The sequence below is a fragment of the Primulina tabacum genome, chromosome 3 (assembly GCF_025594145.1).
Source record: "Primulina tabacum isolate GXHZ01 chromosome 3, ASM2559414v2, whole genome shotgun sequence".
Lineage (NCBI taxonomy): Eukaryota > Viridiplantae > Streptophyta > Magnoliopsida > Lamiales > Gesneriaceae > Primulina > Primulina tabacum.
The window spans coordinates 26,739,375-26,763,590 of NC_134552.1; the positions used below are offsets into that span (position 1 = coordinate 26,739,375).

Here is a 24,216-nt window from a genome sequence, read left to right on the forward strand (position 1 = left end):
TCCATGGTTGGTGCCAGGGCCTAGGATGGGATGCTCTCAGGCCGAAAGCATTACAAAATGGATTAATGTCCCGAACCATTGGACCACCCGGGACATGATTTCTCCAAGATGTGGAATACCCGAGCTCTTCTGTAAATTAACCTGAGAGGCATTCTGCTCGGTCACCTCGATATGATTAAAATATTTAATGCCGTCGATAAACAGTGTGTATAGCCGACCTATCTCCGACACTAATGCAAGTGATCAATGAATCAAGTAGTCTGGATGTGACAAGTGTGCGATTTGACATGTCAGAACAATAGGGTATAATCAGCCACCCTATTATAATTAATGCTCACACACAAAAAACGAGGTCATCATTGCATCCTCTACTATAAATATCAGGTTTTTTACTTGCATTTACTCTCAATTCAGAAATTGAATACACATTAAATACTCTCATTTATTGTTCCACACCAATTTCACAGTCATCACTTGGCTACATTGGTTTTATTGCTTGAGTACCCTGCTGACTTAAGCATCGGAGTGGTCACGCCGGACACCCCTCCGGTGCCCATTCACGTGGTCACTTTCTGTTTGCAGATCTCACGAATCGGACCGAGGAGTTGCGAGATTCAAGCCAGGCGTCCAACTCATATTTCCTTTGATATTTTGATAGTTTACCCGGCAGAGTTCCCGACCCGACTCGTCCATTTCCCCCGGGTTGCATCAAATATATACTATTATTATAGGTTAGCTTGGAATATAACAAATAATTAATCTTATTCTATCATCTGTCTTTTGGTACTGAGCAAGACAAAATAATAATTCTTCTGATGAATAAAATTAGACTTCAATGCATATTTTCGATGCTCACAAATTCCATAACAAACTGGTTAAGTAGACAGTTTATACCTCTTTTGCGAACGAATATTACATAGTACAAATCCCGAACTCCCGATATTAATATTCGAATGCAATATAACCAATTATATTATGTATACATATTTAATAAAATAATTAAATATCGATTCCAGAAGTAAAATTGAATCAAAATTAATCTAAAATATATGTCACGCGACGTATAATTTTTCATGGTGTGTGAGTTATATTATTTTTTTGTTAATTTTGGATGCAAACCTAACAAACAGAGTATGTCTCTTATGAAACAATCTCAGATATTTATGTTCATGAGACAAGTCGATGTAATCCAATCCAAATTTATCAAAAAAAAAAGGGAAAAAAAATAAGAAGAATAAAGTACTTCATATATAATGAACAAATTCAAACATAAATTAAAATTTTCTCATTCGACAAGTGGTTGGAACTATGTAATGTCCACCTCAATATCTACGAAGCACCACGTTTCTAACCAATTAGAAAAATAATAGAACATGACTCAAACAGAATAAAGTCTAGTGGATGGGAATATTGCACACGAAAATATTCCTATACTATTTTCATTTCATCTAAAGGTATGACTGATATTAATTTATATGTCAAAAATCTTTTCATTTATATGATAATTTTCCATTTTATCTAAAGATATAATTGTTATCGTAACTCGATTTTTTAATTATATTTTGGTCGCTCCGATGATATGAATATCTTTTCACTCTATATTTTATTTATAATTCAATGTGGTGTGTTGTAAGGGACACGATTATAAGATGATTTAATTAAGTGTTTTATCATAAATATTTTGATAATAATTAAAAAAAAAAATCATTCGAGATAAGGTGAGTGACCTCACAGATCATGAATTAAATATGTAATTTAATATTTAGTGATTGGAAACATTTTTGAAGCAAGATAAGTATTGCATGGCAACACACCATTCTGCACAAAAAAATCTGAGGTCGTAACTCAAAAGCCATCGCTTTCTGTGTGAATCAATTCCAAGCTCGCTCTTTAATCAAAAGAATATCCCAAGCAGTTGGAGTTTGGAATTATTTATTCAATTAAATATATAACTAAAATTGTAAAGTAAAAAATAATATATAATTATATGGTTTTACAAATTTGTAATTCAAAGGCTTATATAGTTCAGAATATATATTTATGATCAGTAATAACTAAAATATTCAAATTGGATGGACCAATAATAACTTTATTATTTAGGCAAAAACTTGTGTGAGACGGTCTCATAGGTCGTATTTTGTTAGATGGATCTCTTATTAATTTTTGGCTCATCCATGAAAAAATATTATTTTTTATGTTATTGTAAATATATGATTGCCATGTCTCACAGATAAAGATTCGTGAAACCGTCTCACAAGAAACCTACTCTATCATTTACCAGTCTTTGTGTACATAAGTGCATATAATATTCTATCTATATATAAATAAGTTATTTTCATGTGCAAATGTGCATGCATACCTACATATAATAATAATTATATATAATCGTACATATATTCCGACTTTCATATAATTGTATATATGTATATTTTATACATATCATCAATAATACAAGTACAATTTTTGAAATTATCGCTTAATTCTTAAAAATCATCTTTTACTAATTTACTATCATATTATTTAACGAAAATAGATCAACCGTGAACTTCTTAAAAAGACATGTTCGATGCCGTATTTGATATCACTGTACATTGTGGCAGGGAAACTATAATATTATATATAGTTTATGTGTCGTTAAATTTTAATTTTGATATGTTATCTTTATTATTTTTACAATCTTATTTAATTTTTTTTATGTGACCTATCGTGACACCTATGCATCACCTACGTAACTCTACTTCTAATAAAAAAAATTAAAATAACAAAAATGACAATCTGATTGCGATGGCATAATACCACCATATTTCTTTTTGAGAAATATTTCTAGTGAAATTTATATATTAAATATCCAATATATATCAACCACGTATCCATATCTCAGAATTATTAAAAAATATAGAATATTATTTTTAATAATATACACATCTACCTTTCCCCTCTATATAAAATCCCAAGATTCTCTCTTCCTCGCCATAAAAATAATAATTGGTGACAAACAAAAACTAACTAAACTGCTTGATTCCAGAAGGAAGTTTCTTTCTTATACAAGGAAAAGGAAAAAGAGATGTGTTACCCTCTCACAGATTGGCAAGGTCGAGGTGTATGCAACTCCACCGGTTTTCGTAGGCTGCAGCTGTTTGCACCGGCGGCAGAAGAAGCTGCAATGCCACGGCAGGCTATGAATACCGGCGGTGGGGTGACAAGGGCGTGCCTGTGTTCGCCGACGAGTCATCCGGGTTCGTTCAGGTGTAGGCATCACCATGGAGAATATCAGTGGGTTAGTAGCACTAGGCTAACTAGGATTTAGGACCCTAGCCTTGTAAGTTAACTCGCATTTCTATAAAGAAAATTTTCAGTTTCCCCCCCTTGAACTTGTTGTTGCATTCATAGTCCCTTGAAATTTCAATTGTATAATTTGAGACCACTCCAATGGTCTCACAATTGTGATGATTAATTGTACTCGTCATCTCAATGTTTTTAAAGATCTTGAAATTCATAAACTCCATTAGACCACGGTTACCAAAGAGCTAACTTATTTTTATTCCATAATTTAATAATTAAACACTATCATTTTTATTATGTATGTTTTCTTATTTTGATCTTGATTATTTGTATAATCGAATTTCAGTCCCAATCATATATCATTAAAATTGATCATTTTAATATTTTTTTCTCGAGGTGCCTTTTGGCCAAAAATATATAACGAAAACACTATTTTCTCATTTAATAATCACATAACGATTTTTCTTTTTTCTTTTTTTTTTTTGTATCATCATATAGTGCCTTTAACCCTCCATAGCTTTCTTCACAATCGAATAGGGCAGCCTGTAAGACACTTTAATACGCGAACTGCTAAAATTAACAAACTTCACACTTTCAAATATATTAAAATAGAGACAGTACAGTGGCCATTGGTTCTCACTTGTACTTCTCATTAAAATGGCAAGGTTCGATCCCTCCCCCAACCCTAGATTAGGGTTTAAAAAATATTATTTATATATATAATATTTACCACGTGGATCGTATACAACAGCCAGGAAATAAAATATAATTTAAACAAAAAAATCTTCATTATTGTTGTGAAAAAGTAAAAATTTATGGTAAAAAATAAAAATCTCAAACTCTCAAAATTTACCAAACTACACACTTTATAATATTTTTCTCTCTACTCAATTGTGATTTTCTTCACAAATGAGAGATCTATTTATAGGAAATCTTTACAAATAATCCAAAAATAAAATACATCATTACCTACATCATCACACACTAATTTTCAATATTTACAACTCTTATTTTCAACATTCAAATATTCAACATTCAAATATTCAATACTCACATTTTAAATATATTTTTCAACACTCCCCCTTGTGATGATGATCATAATGATTGTCTTCATTACGTGTTTTTATACTGCCTCGTTAAAAACCTTACTAGGAAAAACCCATTGGGATAAAAACCATAGTAAGGGAAAAAGAGTGCAGTCACGTAAACTCCCCCTCATGTTGACACGAACAATTCTTCACGAATTTCGTAGATTGCGCATCCCAATATTATATATGTGCTTTCTGAATATTGACGTAGGAAGTGCCTTTGTGAAGAGATCTGATGAGTTTTCACTTGATTGAATGTGACGAACATCAATACATCTATTCTTCTCAAGCTCCTTGGTGAATGCGAAGAACTTAGGAGGAATATGTTTAGTTCTGTCGCTTTTTATGTATCCTTCTTTCATTTGAGCAACACATGCAGCATTATCTTCATATAGTATCACAGGCTTCTCATCAGATGATAATCCGCATGAAATTTGGATATGTTGGGTCATTGATTTTAACCACACACATTCACGACTTGCTTCATGTAGTGCAATAATCTCGGCATGATTTGATGAAGTTGTTACGAGCGTTTGTTTCTGAGAACGCCAAGATATTGCAGTGCCTCCACGAGTAAATACATATCCAGTTTGGGAACGTGCCTTGTGTGGATCAGATAAGTATCCAGCATCAGCATAACCAATTATACTTGGATTAGCATCTTTTGAATACAAAAGTCCCAAGTCTGTCGTTCCTCGTAGATAACGGAATATATGTTTAATTCCGTTCCAGTGTCTCTTTGTTGGATATGTGCTAAATCTTGCCAACAGATTCACGGCAAAAGATATATCAGGCCTTGTACAATTTGTAAGGTACATAAGGGCACCGATGGCACTTAGATATGGTACTTCTGGACCAAGAATATCTTCATCATCTTCACATGGACGGAATGGATCCTTTTCTATGTTTAATGATCTAACAACCATTGGAGTACTTAAAGGATTTGCTTTATCCATATTAAAACGTTTAAGGATCTTTTCTGTATAATTTGTCTGGTGAACAAACATTCCACATTCTTTTTGTTCAATTTGTAAACCCAGACAATACTTGGTTTTTCCAAGATCCTTCATTTCAAATTCTTCCTTCAAGTATGACACAACTTCTTGAATTTCTTTATTCGTTCCAATGATGTTTAAATCATCAACATATACAGCAATAATTACGCATCCGGATGTTGTTTTCTTAATGAAAACACAAGGGCATATTGAATTATTTACATATCCCTTTTTCATCAAGTGATCACTTAGTCGATTATACCACATTCGACCTGATTGCTTTAACCCATATAATGATCTTTGTAATTTCACAGAATAACATTCCCTGGGTTTTGAACTTTGTGCTTCAGGCATCTTAAATCCTTCAGGGATTTTCATATATATATTACTATCAAGTGATCCATATAAGTAAGCTGTAACAACATCCATAAGACGCATTTCTAAATTTTCAGATACCGCCAAGCTAATCAAATACCGAAACGTAATTGCATCCATCACAGGAGAATACGTTTCTTCATAATCAATTCCAGGCCTTTGAGAAAAACCTTGTGCAACAAGTCGAGCTTTATATCTTACTATTTCATTTTTCTCATTTCGCTTTCGAATAAAAACCCATTTGTATCTAACAGGTTTTACACCTTCAGGTGTAAGGACTATAGGTCCAAAAACATTACGTTTATTTAGCGAATTTAATTCAACCTGGATGGCATCTTTCCATTTTATCCAATCCTGCCGATTTTTACATTCACCAAAAGATTTTGGTTCATGATCTTCGTTATCATTTATGATGTCGATTGCCACATTATAAGAAAATATATCATCAATTTCATCTATATCTTTTCGGTTCCATATTTTTCCAGTATTAATATAATTGATAGAGATTTCATGATTCTCGTCAGTTTGTGGTTCTGACAGAACATTTTCATCATCATGTGTTTCTTCAGGAACACCATTCTCTATTTTGTGATCATCATGTGTTTCTTCAGAAACGACATTCTTTATTTTGTGATCATCGTGTTTCTCTATGAATTTTCTTTTTCGAGGATTTTTATCCTTTGAACCGACTGGCCTTCCACGCTTCAGGCGTTTAATGACATCATGAGTATCTTCCATTTGTTTCTTTGGAATTTCAATTCGAGCAGGGGCATTTGCAGCATGTATTTATGATTTAGTTACCCCTTTTGTGTCTGCAAATGCATCTGGTATTTGATTTGCTATTCTTTGCAAGTGTACAATTTGTTGTACATCTTTTTCACATTGTTTTGTTCTTGGATCCAGATGTAACAATGATGATACATACCATGTAATTTCTTTTTCGGTATGTTTCTGTTCTCCCCCTAACATTGGGAAGATTTCCTCATTAAAATGACAATCAGCAAAACGTGCTGTGAACACGTCGCCTGTCTGAGGTTCAAGATATCGAATGATTGATGGACTATCATAACCGATATAAATTCCAACCTTTCTTTGAGGTCCCATTTTCTTTCGTTGCGGTGGTGCAATAGGCACATACACCATACATCCAAAAATTCTCAGATGAGAAATGTCTGGTTCTTTACCAAATGCAAGCTGCAATGGGGAGTATTTATGATATGCACTTGGTCTGATGCGAATTAATGAAGCAGCGTGTAAAATTGCATGTCCCCATATAGAAATAGGGAGCTTTGTTTTCATTATCATTGGTTTAGCAATCATTTGCAGACGTTTAATCAATGATTCAGCCAATCCATTCTGTGTATGTACATGAGCAACAGGATGCTCAACAATGATTCCCATAGACATACAATAATCATTGAAAGTTTGGGAAGTAAATTCACCAGCATTATCAAGTCTAATTTTCTTGATTGTATAATCGGGAAATTGATTCCTCAATTTTATTATTTGAGCAAGTAATCTTGCAAATGCAACATTTCGAGTTGATAATAAACATACATGTGACCATCTGCTGGAGGCATCAATCAATACCATAAAGTATCTGAATGGTCCACATGGTGGATGGATTGGTCCACAAATATCACCCTGAATACGTTCAAGAAACATTGGTGATTCAGTTTGGATTTTGACTGGTGATGGTCTTATAATAAGTTTTCCAAGAGAACATGCTTTACATTGAAACTTATTATTCTGAAAGATCTTCTGGTCTTTCAGTGGATGACCATGTGTATTTTCTATAATTCTTCGCATCATTGTTGAACCAGGATGTCCCAATCGATCATGCCAATTGGTTAATATCGAAGAATTATCAACTACCATGTTTGATTCAATGGGACTTATATGTGTATAATGCAATCCAGTAGGGAGCATTGGTAGTTTTTCAATCACATATTTCTTTCCTGATTTATATGTGATAAGACACATATATTTCTCATTCCCTTCATTCATTGTTTGAGTATCATACCCATGGGAATATATATCATTAAAACTCAACAAATTTCTTTTCGATTGTGGTGAATATAAAGCATCATTGATCAAAAATTTTGTACCATTAGGTAACAAAAATTGTGCTTTACCACATCCTTTAATCAAGTCTACAGGACCTGATATTGTATTCACCGTTGTTTTTGTTGGTTTTAGTTCCAAGAAATATCTTTTATCTCGGAGGATAGTGTGCGTTGTACCACTATCGGGTATGCAAACTTCACCTTTGCTCATAGCATTTTCCATATTTCAACTTCAAAAAATATATGCAATGAAATAAAATTACTGACAATAAAATGCAAAAATATAGCACACAATAAAACATTATCATATGGGCACATAAAATATTTTACATATTTATTCCACCAGCAAATTGATCATTGTCTGAGAAATCAATCAGAAAATCTCCAGCATCAAAATGAGTTAAATCACTCAAAGATTCACTTTGTTCAGTGAAGTTGGTCTCCTTTTCTTTCCCCTTTAATGATTCTTTATAAAGTTTACAAAGATGCTCAGGGGCTCGACAAATATGGGACTAATGTCCTGGAGTACCACATCTGAAACAAGAACTTTCATATCTTTTTGAGTGATTCTCATTAACACTCATATTTTCATGATGCCTTTTCTGTGGATGGTTTGGGACGTTCTTTTGAGATGAGTTATAAAAGTAACTATCTCGATTATTTTCAAAACCACGGCCGCGTCCACGACCACTTCCACGTCCACATCCACGACCACGACCACGACCAAGATTTCGTCCACGACCAAAATCTTGTTTATAACTTTGATTTTGGTTTCCAGATTTAAATTCATTTTTGCTTACGACATTTACTTCAGGAAATGCCGTTGAACCAGTGGGTCGTGCCTGATGATTTCTCACTAAATTCATTTGTTCGAATCTTTCTTTTAATCCCTTCCACAAAGCCATGGGATGCCAACGCAAAAATATCATGGCTTTTGCCTTTTCTTGGGATGTCGATATGCCATTTTCTTTTATGGTCTCATTTAGACTCAATGACTCAAGATGCATTTATACATCGAGAGTCCATGGCATATAATTTTTTTTCCGTGATATCAAGAGGAATGAATTCGAGTTTTGCCAAGTTTGACATGGTGGTACTAAAAAAATTACGATGCATTTTATTAGTTAATGAATATTGCAATACAAAGTAATGGATAAACAACAAGTACAAGTATTTGTAAAAATAAAAAAAACACACGAGGAGGATATTCTCCGATAAATAAAATACTCGTGAGTATGATAACCAAAATAATTAAAAATAACTTTGAGAAAGTCATCTTCTTTTTTCTTCGAAAAATTTGATGAAGAATAATTTTAGAGAAGAAGAGAAAGTTGGAGTGATTGAATGTGTTTGTGAGATGATATTTGTAGGGCAAAAACTAGCCGTTTTGTTACCGTTTATGACCGTTGGTGTACAAAAAATAAATGTATGTATTTGTATAATTTTATGGTAATAATATGGTGAATATAATATTAATCATGTTTAAATAATTATGTATATCACATTATTATAACGAGGTGTCGTAAGTTATTTTGTTTAAAAATCTTATAGGCTTTTATACTTGTCGTATCCCTTACCGGGAGTGTGGGATGTCGTCTTAACATCCTCCCAGGATTTATAACAAGTTTTTGAAAAATTTATTTTTATTATTTCTAATAATAACATTATATTGTATATTAAATAAATACACAATAAATAAATAACAGTAAAATAAATATAATTATTTTTGTTACCTTTTTCTTCTGTTTGGAGCTTGGAAAAGTATGTAGGACTTTTAGAGCTTCGTGCTGATAACGTGTTGTGAAAAAGTAAAAATTTATGGTAAAAAATAAAAATCTCAAACTCTCAAAATTTACCAAACTACACACTTTATAATATTTTTCTCTCTACTCAATTGTGATTTTCTTCACAAATGAGAGATCTATTTATAGGAAATCTTTACAAATAATCCAAAAATAAAATACATCATTACCTACATCATCACACACTAATTTTCAATATTTACAACTCTTATTTTCAACATTCAAATATTCAACATTCAAATATTCAATACTCACATTTTAAATATATTTTTCAACAATTATATCACAATTCCCTTTAAAGAATATATATTTAAAGAACTGATCAAAGAGAAGACAGAAAGTAAATGTATTCTGAAAATTTATAACGAATAGGCCAAAAATTTAATATGACGATGCTGTCCGAAATATTCAAAATATCTGAGTTCTGAGAGGAACCCCATGGAGAATTTGAGGAGAGGAATTAAAATTGATCCATACCTGCATTAAAAAGAGATAATGATTTTCAGTTGCTGAGGCAGTGAGGTTGGAGGGAGGACGTTTGTTTTCATCTATGTTATAATTGTCAATTTTGATTATATATATATAAAGTCACCAAAAGACAACTTCGTCCCTTCCCAAAATTGTTTCAAATTTTAGTACTGGAATTTTGTTGTCCTATTAAAAAAGAGTTGCAATGTGCCAATACCGTTAGACTATGTTTGGTAGCCATGATAAAAGAATAATTATTAAATAATCATCTCTTATCTCATGTTTGGTTCATTTTTAATTTAGCAATGGAAGCCTTGATTATGATTGAAAGCCCTCACTATTTATTTTATTTGTGTGATTAAATATCCTTCCTCAAAGGTGTGATAATGTATAAATTTTGAATATTGATAATGATAAAATTGTATACTGACCATAATACCCTTGAATTGTGTTCTTCAATATAATATGAAAATTAAAATTAATAAAAATTTAATAATTAATATAATATTTAAATTTTTATTATATTTTTTTATAAATTAATTTCATATATTTTTATTATTTTCAATCATTTTAATGAAAATAAATTATAAAACAAATCTATTTTAAATTAAATTTTTATAAATTTCTAATCTTGTTAATTAATTTTTTTATGAAAATAAATATTTATTAAATTTTAATTTATTTTGGTTAATGATTACCGTAATATTTTCAAATATATTTCTAATAAATATATTTAATTTAATTTTAATAAATATAAATTATAATTATAAATATTTAATTATCTATCAAATTATTTTAAGAATATTTATAATTATTTTAAAAAACAATAATATTGTAATTATTATTAAATTTTATTTAACATTAACATTCAAAATATTATTGTTATTTTAATTATTAAAATAAATACATATTTACAAATTTATTTCTAATAAATATATTTAAATTAATTTTAATAAATGTAAATTATAATTATAAATATTTAATTATCTATCCAATTATTTTAAGAATATATATTTAATTAAAACTTGAGATATTTTAGTCATTACAATAAAATTTACAAAATTAATCCATCATTTTAAAATCATACCAAACACCATGTTATTTATCCCACCATACTATTAATCAATATCTCTCATTTTTTAATCACTCTAATTACTAATCATTTACTTATCCTATCACACGTAACAAACGTAACCCTAGTGTAATGGTATAACATAGCCCTGAAAATAGGGAGAGACGTGAGCTCGATCCCACATTAAAACAAAAACACTTGCTTCTATTGTAACCGATAATAATAATAATAATAAAATAACAATAGTAATATAATTTCACAAGTTGGCATACCAAAAGAGATTAGAGTAGAGGTTTCATACGTAAAATAGAAGCATAGACAAAGAAATCTTCAACTGTGTAACTTCATTCAATTTTTACCAATACATGGTTGCGCATATCAATAAATACGGCCAATAGTAGAATGTTTGGGAGGGAAAACAATACCAATCCCATGATTCTATATACCACACAAATAGCAAAACTTTACCTCGTCTGTTTGTTTACATTCAGGCAAATATTTTCGATCAAAATCACGTATAATTACATGAATATGCAAACGAAAACCTAGTGAAACGTTTTACAAGGTTTCTTCCCGTTTGCTGTACCACGAGATTCCCTATACCTGCAGCACCTCTTATTTCTCTGCATAAGCCTGTGCAACATCCCATATCTCACAATTGTTAGCAAACATGAACTATTTTATCGTTATACAGCCACTAATTTCTAAACTCGATGGATGTGAGCCCATTAAAGTAGCCCCCGAGCTTTTGAAGAAAAGAAATACAAAACTCAAGCTCCATCTCGGTTGAGGATCAATGTTTTTCAAGCTCAATTCGTCTATTTTTCAGTAATTTGAATTCAATATTGAAATAATCGATTTTTTTAGGGCATAATTCGAACACTGACGAAAATATCCTATATCTTTTTAATGAAATTAGTTTTTTTTAAACTAGAGAAAGCATAGGAATAAAATAATACTTTAACCAATACACATTATGAATTGAGCTTTCAACTTTAACATTTGAACTTGACTTGAGATCAGTATCAGAAGTAGCAAACAACAGATTTAACTCTGTGCCATCTGAATCTATAACATGTATTTCCTTGTTATCGTGATGATTCCCAAAAACATTTCACTCAAAGGGAGGAGGGAAAACAGGGTCAGGAGAAGCTGGATACAAGAAAATATGTTGGGGTAATTTAATTGTAATCATTTGGCGCAATTAAATTGAAATCTGGAATGTGGTCTTTCCACTTTCTTGAATGGATTAAAGGATGACAACGAGTAAAGGATAACGTTTACCTCAGGAGAGCAACTTTGCCGATAAATTGTTTCATTGCGCGTATCAGCAACGATTTCACACGATATTTTTGTCTGTAACAGAGAATAAATAGTTAAATACATGTTAAGGCACATTTGAGTTGGGTCTGCACTTAATGCATTCACCAATAAATTCAAGGATAGATTAGAAGCCAGTAATAAGGGAACAGTCAAATTTATCTCACCGGTGACGTATCAAAAATATGCATCAGTTCAATATTGAACCAGTGTGCAACTTCGTAAAACAACTTTTCAACACCCTATTAAAAACTAAATATTTTTAACAAATTAACCAAAAGCAATGAGAAGGATATTATATCAGATCACTTAATGATAAATGACATAATCAGCCCTCACTCCGAAAATCCTAACAATTTCCCTTCTACATAAGCACAACAGTGATTTTTATTTTTCTAGAATCTTGAATAATTGTTTTCCTTGAAACACTATATGTTACTACTTACAGTGAAACAAGACCAGGCAACCCAATTCTTGGGGTTTCATACCATTATCACCAAAGTATATCAGTACAAGGGAACATGGAGCACTCTCACAAAGAATTATAGTCATCAGTCATCCGCAAATCATCCAAACAAAACTTGCACTTGTTTCCACACTGCATACATTCTTTTACTGCTTTAATTAACACCCTAAAAAGAAAGAATAAAAGACAAAGAACCTAGAAATTATTGCCATATGGTTGGTCATTAATAACGCCACCTAAACCTGGAGCTTTGCCAGGAAAGCTCTCTTCCACTTTGGAGGATCAAAAGGTTCTCTCCACCATCCCACTTGAAGCTGATAGTACCAAGTTTGAGAAGCCAACAAAGTTAACGTTTTCCTTTTAAAAAAAAACAAAGCTAAAGTTTTCTTTAAAACTAATAAAAAATTAGTTTGACCAGATGAAACATCATAGGCTCTTTAGCAGACAAGTGACTGCAATACTACTGGACAAGATCAAAAGTTACACCAACCATCTTGACAGTAGATTTAGGTTCCGAAAAATGGCACAAAAGAAGGATCAGATGTACTTTCCACCACCACGAATGCGCGTTTGAACTTGTAGTTAAGGGGTGTCAATAGGTAAACAGGTACAGCTCCCTAAATTTTCAAGGGTTGATTGTACAGCATAAAAGATTCGCATTATATTTCAAGACTGGTAGTCACTCAATTGGCACAAGTTGTTATTCTACGAAAAGCTTAGGGTCATCGAAACAAATCTACAAAACAAGAATGCATTCATTTCACTATTTCAGTTTGGTGGGCAACATCTTTAGTGCTAGTGAGAGAATTATTTGAAAAATGCTCTCTACCCTCCCTTTTTCTCCTTCCCCGATCTTCCTCCATCTACAGTAATGGTTTCCAATATTTAACTCCCTCGTGCGCCTCTGGCCTTCGGTTCCGGCGCCGGTCGCCGATTTCTAGGGTTTCTCGCTACGGTGTTTGTTTTTTACCCGAGTTCTTCCCAAGCTTCCTCTCGCTCTAACGTTTGGTCTAGTCCTTTGGAGCAACGTTTGTCTCTATTCTTTTCTATTACCCAGGCGAATTCAGTTCGATAGTCGCTTCAAAACTTGTATCTCTGGATTTGTGTCATTTTCGCATTTTCAGCCTGTCTCCTGCAGCTATGTCGATGCGCAGAGATGAAGTTGTCAAGATTGAGTTCAAGTTGTTTTCACTAAAGTTGGTTAAGAGAGGAACTTCGTTGAGAAGGTCTGAAAGAACTAGGAATGTGAGTTATGTTCTGGATTTAGATAGAGAAGAGGCCAGTTGGTTCAGCTCATTACTCAAAAAATTCATTCTTAATCCACATTCAAGCTTGGATTTTAACCGACTTAGGGGCAGAAATGCGACTCTCATCGCACATAGATTCGCCAATAGAAGAGGCCGATTCATAGAGATTTCAAGATTTAATACTATGGGAAAGAAACAGATTATCATCGTTCCGAGCGGGCATAATTCTCAAGGATGGATAAGGATATCAGATATCCTCATCAATATTTTGTCAAGGAACTCTCAGAGGAGGAATCTTACAGTTGTTGAATGTGATAAAACCTCAATCAGAAATCCTCGCATCCAGCAGCCTGTTCAGAGTGCAGACTGGGCTTACCGTCAAGGTTCGATCAAGGTAAAGGAGGCCAGCAACAGGATGATAACAGAGAGGAAGTGGAACGAAGCCCTTATTGTCACTAAAGAAAGGGTTAACATTTCGTGGGAGCAAGCTGAAAAGTTACTAGGACAAGACGTCAAGAGGAGGGTCGATTTACAACCGTTTCAAGCTAATAAAGCGGTGTGGTGGCCTGCTTGTCCGAAGGAATTGACGTACTACATAGATTTGAAAAGAGGATTCTTTGACGGTGGAGTGGTTTTAGCTTTTGAGGAGTGGAGGCCAAATATCAATTCAGTGGTATCGGTCCTCAAGTGCTGCAACAGTTGGATCAAGATTTTCGGGCTACCGTGGAATTTATGGTCGCAAGAAAACTTCAAAGCGATCGGGGATCAATGCGGGGGTCTAGTGGAGATTAGTAAAGATACAAGCCTTTTCAGTTACTTAGGGGCAGCCAAGATAAAGGTTAAAGGTACAAAAGAAGGCTTTGTCAACAATAGAATGCTAATTCTATTGAACGGGGAAAATCTGGAACTCTCAATTAGCATTGACACCTTCGATCTTAAGGCCTACGAGATATATGAAAAACAGACTTATGCCCAAGTTTTGGTTAACCGGAAAGAGGACAGTGGCAGGATGGGGAAACTCTAAATTGTGCGGGAACAATGACGACGAAGGGGTGTCCTCAAAATGCCTCAGGGTTATGAGTGAAGATTTGCAGGGTTTTAATCCCACGTCCAGAGAGGATAAAGTCAATTCTGTCAACAGATTAACGGCTGCCCAAACGATGGGAAGGAAGGTGGAAAAAATACTCCAACGAATTTCACCTAAACAGATTGAGGAATTCAGAAAATCTCCCGTTCATTCACTAACTGACAGAGAAAATGAGGTCAGGGATTTAACAAGGAGCGAACACGGCCTGAATCCGAAAATTCAAGACATAGGACAGAGTTGCATCATAATATCTAACAAAGCTACTAAAGAGGTTATGGAGTTTAATGATGCCAGCGATAGGCAGAAGACAGAAGAGCTGAACAGAGAAGATTTAAACAAGTCAGGGGAGTTTGATCAGGATGATGTCGATGACTTTCACCTAGGATCCAGAAGACGATTTTCTGGATGATGGATTCGACTCTACGGAGTCAGACAGCCACCTATCTTCTCAAACGGAAACTTTGATTAATAATGAAGCAATCGAAGTGGACATCCAGGGGCTGTTCAAAGAAAAGGAAGTAATCACGCCTCCCAAACAAGCTACTATCCTCGATAACACTAAACCTTTAGTGGGCAAGGTACTTTCCTGTTTTCAATCATCGAGTCTTAATCAATCCTTCACACTACATTCTTTATTCCCTGCGTCTTTCAATGCGTTGGGGCTGTCTAGTGGGTTCTTAGGAGGGGGGCAATCAAGAGTTTTTGACAAGTCTGGGACCGAGGGATACACCTACTTAGGGAATGAAAGGGAGGTACACTACAATGAAAACAGGAATATTCAGGAGAGGGGCCATAATGATACCACAAATATCGAATTGGGCAAGTCAACGGGTAAGCTAATCAGAGAGCTTGGAAGATTGAAGTTTGGAATCAATTATGAGAAAGGTTCGACCTCGAAGGGATCAAAACGTTGTTTATGAAGATATTTTCTTGGAATATTAGGGGAGGAGGGTCGACGAGAAAGAGGGAACTAGTTCGTTCAATTATACGCAAGGAAAACCCCGACATTGCTGTGGTGTTAGAGATTAAGAAAATTGCAGTTGATCGTCGCTTCGTTGCAAGTTTATGGAAATCCAGATTCGTTGATTGGGTTTGTTTATCAGCGGAAGGAAGATCAGGAGGCATTCTAGTGATGTGGGATCCACGAGTGGTCTGCGTGAGTGACAACCTAATTGGGAAATTTTCGGTTTCAATACAAATACAGTGGAAAGATGGAATTTTTTGGTGGTTCTCTGCCATTTACGGCCCATGTAACTCAAGGAGTAGAGAGTTGTTTTGGGATGAATTAGCGGGGTTGTACTCCATTTGTGGGGACAACTGGTGTGTTGGAGGAGATTTTAACGTTGTGAGAAATTTGAGCGAAAAGTTGAACAGTACCTCCTACACTACAAGTATGCAATGCTTCGATAATCTGATAGAGGAGTTGGGCCTCCACGATCCGCCTTTGTTAAATGCTAAGTTCACATGGTCGAACTTCAGGGCCAACCCGATTTGTTGCAGACTGGACAGGTTCCTCATCTCCGAGGGATGGAAGGAATTATACCCCTCATTTAGACAGACGGTGCTTCCCGAGAATTACATCGGATCATTACCCGATCATCTTGGACACCACGAAGTTAAAATGGGGACCAACTCCCTTCAGATTCGAGAATGTTTGGTTGACGCACAAGAAGTTTAAAGACTCTCTTGCAACGTTGTGGCAAAGTGGAAATACTCAGGGATGGGAAGGATACAAATTCATGAAGAAACTACAAAACATTAAAAAATAAGTTTCAACATGGAATTTCGAGGTCTTTGGTGATTTAAATGTAAAAATTTCAGATCTGCGAAAGAAAGTGAATCAGTTAGAATGCAATTGAGGTGGAAGGAAATTGGACAGACTCCCTTAATGAGCAGCAACGGGAGGCAAGATGTGAGCTAGAAACTATGACCATTCGAAAGCAACAAATGGAGAGTCAGAAAGCCAAAGTTAAACGGCTGAAAGATGGTGACCAAAATTCAAAATGTTTCCATTCGATCTTGAAAAACAGAAGAAGCAGGGCTATGATAGATAAGATTGAACTGGAAGATGGGTCTCTGCTTTCTGATGATGTACATATTCAAAATGCAATCATCAGTTTCTTTGAAAATTTGTACAAAAAATGGGAAAGGGACGGTTCAGGTTTAGATGGGTTGGAGTGGATGCCATTGACTACGTCGGAGGCAGATCAGTTGGAGTTGCCATTCTCGGAGGAGGAGATCAGAGGTGCGGTGATGGATTGTGATGGTTCCAAAGCTCCGGGGCCTGATGGCTTTACTTTAGCCTTTTATCAAAGTAATTGGGATACGATAAAAGATGATCTTATGAAAGTGTATGCTGAATTTTTCGACGATGGTATTGTTAATGGAATTACGAACGAGACTTACATTTGTCTTATCCCAGAAAAAAAGAAGCCACGAAGGTAAAAGACTTTAGACCAATCAGCCTAATTACAAGCTTGTACAAAATTTTGGCTAAAGTCTTGACGAATAGATTGAAAAAGGTGATGAGCAAAATAGTAGCGGAAAATCAATGTGCATTCATTCAAGGTAGACAGATAAATGATTGTTGTCTTATTGCCAACGAAGTTGTGGAGGAGTACAGAAGGAAAAAAAAAGGTTGGATATTGAAAATAGATTTGGAAAAAGCTTATGATAATGTGGATTGGAGATTTCTAGATTTCGTACTTCGGAAAAAGGGGTTTGGGGTCAAGTGGAGGAAGTGGATTAAGGGCTGTGTTAGTAACGTTTCGTACTCAATTTTCATCAATGGAAGACCGAGGGGGAAGTTTAAGGGGGAAAGGGGTCTTAGACAAGGTGATCCATTATCACCGTTTCTGTTTAATTTAGTGATTGATGGGCTGGGGAGATTGGTTGACATGGCAAGGGAGGCTAATGACGTGAGGGGACTTGTGGTTGGGAGAGATAAAATGGAAGTTTCACACATTCAGTTCGTAGACGATACCCTGTTCCTAGTCCAATCTGATAGACATATGCTGGTGGTAGTCGAACTGCTTAAACTTTTTTGCACTAAATCCGGACTTAAAATCAAAATCGATAAAAGTTTCGTGTTGGGGCTGAATCGTATGGATGATGAGGTTGACGGTTTAGCGGCTGCAATTTGATGCAAGAAAGAACAGTGGCCAATCAAATACCTCGGGGTACCGTTGGGTGAAATCCAACGAAATTGGAGTTCTGGGCACCGGTGGTTTCCAAGATGTCAACTAAATTGGCAAGTTGGAAAAAGGCTTTCTTATCTAGAGGAGGTCGATTGACTTTGATCAAATCAGTCCTCAGTGCACTGCCCACTTACTGTATGTCCATTTTCAAGGTCCCAAACACAGTGGCAAAACAATTGGAAGCATTGATGAGGAACTTCCTATGGGATGGAGCTGATGGGGAAACGCATTACCACGTCGTTAATTGGAACCAGGTGTGTAAACCGATAGACAGGGGTGGCTTATGATTGGGGAGTATTCGTCTGAGAAATAAGGCACTGTTAGGGAAATGGTGGTGGAGATGCGCGGTAGAAAAAGACTCTCTTTGGAAAAAAGTTGTGGGTAGCATTTATGGATTTCATGAAAATGGCTGGGACGTAAGGGTGGCAAGGAACTCGACTTTCAGAAGTCCTTGGAAGTTTATTTCTCGATCCCATTCGACTTGTCAACTCTTGATTGGTACGGTGCTCAAGGGGGGGAATCTCATTAGGTTTTGGGAGGATAGGTGAGCGGGTTTATTGTCGTTCCAAGTTATTTTTCCACACATTTACCTACTCTCATCTACCACCAACAAACCTATTTCTCACTTCTTCTCGGTCTCGAGTAGTCAAGGTAATTCAGTCATTTCGTGGGATGTGCGCTTCAGAAGAGGGTTTAATGAAATCGAGTTGCGAGAATACACTTCTCTTATAGGGGTATTAGAGTCAGTATCACTGAGTGTGGGTTCGGGGGATGTCAGGGTTTGGTCAGGGGATTCGTCTGGTATTTTCTCTGTCAGTTCTTTCACTCATCATTCTTTCCGAGTAATACTAATCCTATATTCCCTTACTTTTACAACATCTGGAAAGTACCTATCCCACAAAAGGTGAAGGTATTCTTCTGGATAGTGGCTTTGGGAAAATTGCAAACTTGTGACAACTTACAGGGAAGAAGGCCGGAGCATGTTTTAAACCCCCAATGGTGCTACTTGTGCAAGAACAGCGAGGAAAATCAGGATCACATTTTGCTTCACTGTGCTTTCACGACGAGTATTTGGGCAAAGGTAATGCAACATTTGGGATTCGAGTGGATATTTCCGGCAACTTCAAGAGACATGTTTATTTTGGAGCATGGATCTCTCACTGGAAAGGGGCTTAAAGATTTTTGGTGCATAATAGTCCACTGTGTCTTTTGGTCGATTTGGTTGGAGCGTAATAACAGAATATTCAATGACAAAGAAGACTCGACCGATGAAGTATGGGAGAAGATCAGATTCAGGGTAGCGACATGGACGATTAACGTACCAATGTTTCGGAATTTTTTAATTTCTGATTTAGTTAGGGACTGGTGTTATATCTTTTGTGGAACGAACACTGGTTTTAGGTAGCTGAGGTATTTCGTGGATGGCTCATCCACTAGCTTTGTAAACTTCCTACTTAATTATCATAATGAATTTTAGTTTCTGATCCAAAAAAAAAAAAACTATTTCAGTTTGGTAAAAGCAAGATTTTACCTTTAAAGGCAAGTCAAAGAAAAAAACCCTGAGCTTCCCATGAATCTGCGTCTCTGTGTCGAACATAATCTCACCTTTCGCCAAATCCTCCAACAACATAATCACATCGCTCATGATCTCCACCCGTTCCAGCTGGAGCATGGCGTTCACGTATGACGACGCCCTCGCCGCTATATACCCACCATCGGATGTGACATCCCCTAGCTTCTTCCCCCTATACCCGATCGAGACCACCGACGAATCGTACCGAACTGAGTAGAAATCTTGGTTACGAATCCTAACGGAGAGGTTCAACGTGGCATCGATCGAGACTTTAGGGCTCATGTGGAAACGGAGACGAACGAGGCGGAGGCGAACAACGGAGAGCTCGGGGTCAAATGGCCAGAGGATATACAAAGCGGCGGCGAGGAAGATAAGTACGGTGGCGCAGCTGATGATGCCACGGCGGCATGATTTGCGGAGGAGAATGTGGTGGTTGGGTGGCGGATAAGGAGGTAAAACGAATACATATTGGGCTTGGGTGGGTTCAGTTTCGGAAGAAAGGAGTGGCCGATGAAACGACGACGTATCGGAATGGTTCGCCGCCGTCATGTTTTAAGGATGCGCACATCGTGTGATTTATGGCAAGCATATATATTTTTACAGATGAGGTGGAGATACTAATAGATTCTTAAACAAGCACAAAATTCATTAAATAATTAAGATATGTCCATATAATATCAAAGATAAATTTAAAAAACTAAAATATTTATAGAAAAAGAATCGTTGATTTTTTTCGGTAATTTGGGAAAAATTCATCTGGCCATCTTTCAATTAGTATGCAGTCCATATGAAATAAAATTTGTTAAATTGATACCTGACAAAGCTTTAGTTTTAGTTTCAACTCCTTGTTGCCCATATTTTAACTTTTTGCCCTTATATTATTTAAATGCAAATATTAAAATAAACACCACACAAGAATAATTAAATCCTACCCAACCAATTCATGGTGCGAAAAAAATATCGAATTTTCGGTAGATTATCGTACCCAAAAATACCGAATTTATCGAAATTTTTAGCATACCGAACTTTTCGGTACGGTATGATACTGATACCGAAATTGTATGGCAATGGTATGAAATTTGAAATTTTTTGTATATACCGAAATACAGAAATAATATTTATAAATTAAAAAATATATATGTTTTGGTATAAAACGATATATATCGATGCCGTACCAAAATAAAGAATTTAACTTTTGTTTGGACTCATCATGTTGGAATAGTCCAAATCAAAGTTCAATAAAGCAACTCGACTCATAGTTGAGAATCTAAACTGTTGATAAATCTTATCTCTATAGCCTAACCTTACAGCTAGCTAGAGTATTTGATGTTGAGCCTCGACTTGTCGAAAAGCTGACAGGCTTCAGAAATCACAGGACCTCAGACATTGTTGTAAAGATAGCGGATGAAGAAGTCGCACATATTGCGGTTAAAGTTTATGGGTGTTAATTGATGTCTTGGATCTTCAGACACATGTTGTGGTTGGTATTTATTGTCTTTATGTATTTGTTTTGTATATATATTTCCTGGTCTCTTTGACTGTCTTGAGGGATTTGTTTAGTATTGGTAATCATTGGCCTTGAAATTAAAGAGAATAAATTTATATATATATTTTCGGTATGAGGGTATTTTATCGATACCGTACCGACTTTTCAACACACCCACTTTTGGTATACCGAAAAGTCGATAAGGTAATGGTATCATTTTTCTCATACCTATATTTTCGGCACGGTATACAGTATCCGAAATTTCGGTATGGTTACCGACCACCTCTAGTCTCATTTCAAAAGATCAAATCCATCAGCCTCTCCCCAGGTCAATCCATCGACCGATCCATTACTTTTTTCTTACTTCAAAAATGGTGATTCAATGTGAAGCTTCATACTATAAGTCAGTTGTTATCCTCTTATTTAATAATTTAGAAAGTCACAATTCAAAAATAAAAGATATAACTATCATTTCGCATATCAAATCGTTCAAATATGAAGTGTTTATTTTTTTGCTTTATGCTTCAAATTTCACTATGTTATTCACTTGTCATGCATTTTACGTGCTTATGACTTTGCTTTAGTTGTGAGTGACTGTGTAATTCTAATGAGTTCACGCCTCTTATATGTTTGATAAATTGTTTCATGAGTTCATGTTTTTTATGCGTTTTTTGGCTTCTCAATTTATTTAATCATAGATCAATTTTTTTTTTTTTATTTTAATATCTTGAGCAGGCATAAATAATTGCTTAACAGAGAAAGCATTATTGGAGGTTATTCATAAAGACCTATAAAATCTGGAGGCATTATGTTATTAATATTTGTTTTGTGTCAACAAAATCATTGTTTTGTTATCAAATTTTATTGCTTATATATATATATATATATATATATACTCACAACAGAATAAAGATTTTAAAGTTTTACACTCCGTTGAGAGTTGGATGTTCGTTGTGTAATTGCAATTAAGAGATGTATTATTCAGTGGTTTATATACTATTCATTAAACTGTTATTTTTAGTAGTTTAGACAAATTATGTTGTGATTTTGTATGGTTTCTTACAAGTACAAAAACATCATGTCAAATTTTTTCCAGCAATGGTTTAAAAATGATCATGATTTTAGGCTCTCGATACTTAAATTGTATTCAAGTGGTACCCAATTTTGTGGTTACATTTGAACTAGGATTTCAGTTGGAGTGATCTCATATATTAAAAAAAACATGTTTCCATACTCACTATCGAATATGAGTACTACTTAATTTTACATAAAAATACCTAAATTGGTATAATAGATACCCGATTTGTCTCATTTGATACTCATATTTTGTTCCAAGATACGACTAAATTTCGAGTTGTCACTATAAACGAAGTCTATTGAAATTTTCATTGAAGATGCACACGATGAAATATTCATATGAATTAATACAAAAAATAAACATGTCCCCACTCATCATCGAATAGGAGTAAGTACATAACTTAACCTACAAAAAAACCTAAATTAGGATATCAAATACCTGATTTGACTCATTTAATACTCATATTTTGTTTGAAAATACATTTGATATTCGAGTGGTCACCATAAACGAATTCAAGTCGGAGTTTTCATTAAAGGTGCATTACGATGAAGTATTCATTTGATTTAATACAAAAAAAACATATTCTCAATTAACCATCGTGTGAGAACCCAAAATTTTGAGAGTGCAATTTTGAAATATAGACATATATAAGAATTTATTTTCGAATTATTGTATTATTATAAAAATAATAAATTCAAAAATATTAAATAATACATGGTATTTGAAATTTCAAGCCAATATATACATGAAATTCGAAATCGAGTGTAAGATACACGATAAATTAATGCTAGACATCCACCTAATTGGAAGAACATATTACATACAAGGTAGTTTTTCTCAACAAGAAAGCATCCCAATATTTAAGGAAGAATTATCTCGAAATTTATGGAAGGAGCTTCTCCAAATTATGGAAGAATATCAATCGAATTATGATAAGATTTTTACCTCACCGCTATAAATAAGAGGACCCTCCCATTCAAATTTCACACCATTTATACAAGATTTTCGAAAATTTTTTCTAATCTCTCCCAAGAATTTTCGAAATTTTGCTCTCAAAAATTCTGCTGCAGTCATCAAAATTCTGACCAAGTTCAGAAAATTATTCTCTCACCCGTTACACAGAATCCGATGTCCACCGTTCACAATATTCTTTTATATGTTTTGAACAACATATCCAAATTTCAGTCAAATCCAATGGTTCATTTTTTGTTTATAGCCTTAGTAGGAAAACTTCTCCGATTCTAGGCTAGAACAGCATACCTACAGTTTTTCATACATGAACAGGTTAAAACAACTTCCAAACTCGATCTGTACGGTTCATAATTTATTTGACTTATCTGTGTACGTAATGTCCAAGTTTGAGCTCGATCCAACGGTGCAATAAAGTGCAAAGAATTTTACAAGGAGGCTTATGTTTCGGTTAGATGGCTGCTGCGGTTCCGAAGTGTCGGTTGCATGATTCTTCTATGGTTTCCAAATTGTTCACGTTTTATTTTAGTCTAAGGTAAGTGGGCTTGTTATAAAGTTTTATTTTTCGGTTATGCATTTTTCGTTTTCGAAAATTCGGTCGAGTGCAAATTCTTCTTCTACTTCATTCTTGATACGATTATCATA

At 34.7% G+C, this 24,216-nt stretch overlaps 1 protein-coding gene across 2 annotated transcripts; it reads right to left on the reverse strand.

Moving 5' to 3' along the window:
- Positions 1-11,465: 11,465 nt before the first annotated feature.
- On the reverse strand, positions 11,466-20,638 carry LOC142541034 (uncharacterized). Of its 2 annotated transcripts, XM_075647570.1 has the most exons (3): positions 19,997-20,636; positions 12,433-12,504; positions 11,466-11,781 (listed from the first exon to the last, which is right to left on the reverse strand). In XM_075647570.1, the coding sequence occupies exons 1-3, from the start codon at positions 20,585-20,587 to the stop codon at positions 11,764-11,766; spliced, it is 681 nt and encodes a 226-aa protein (XP_075503685.1). In that variant the 5' UTR covers positions 20,588-20,636; the 3' UTR covers positions 11,466-11,763. The 2 variants fall into 2 exon arrangements, with proteins under 2 accessions (XP_075503685.1, XP_075503684.1); XM_075647569.1 differs by lacking the exon at positions 11,466-11,781 and having other exon boundaries at positions 11,788-12,504; positions 19,997-20,638.
- Positions 20,639-24,216: the final 3,578 nt, after the last annotated feature.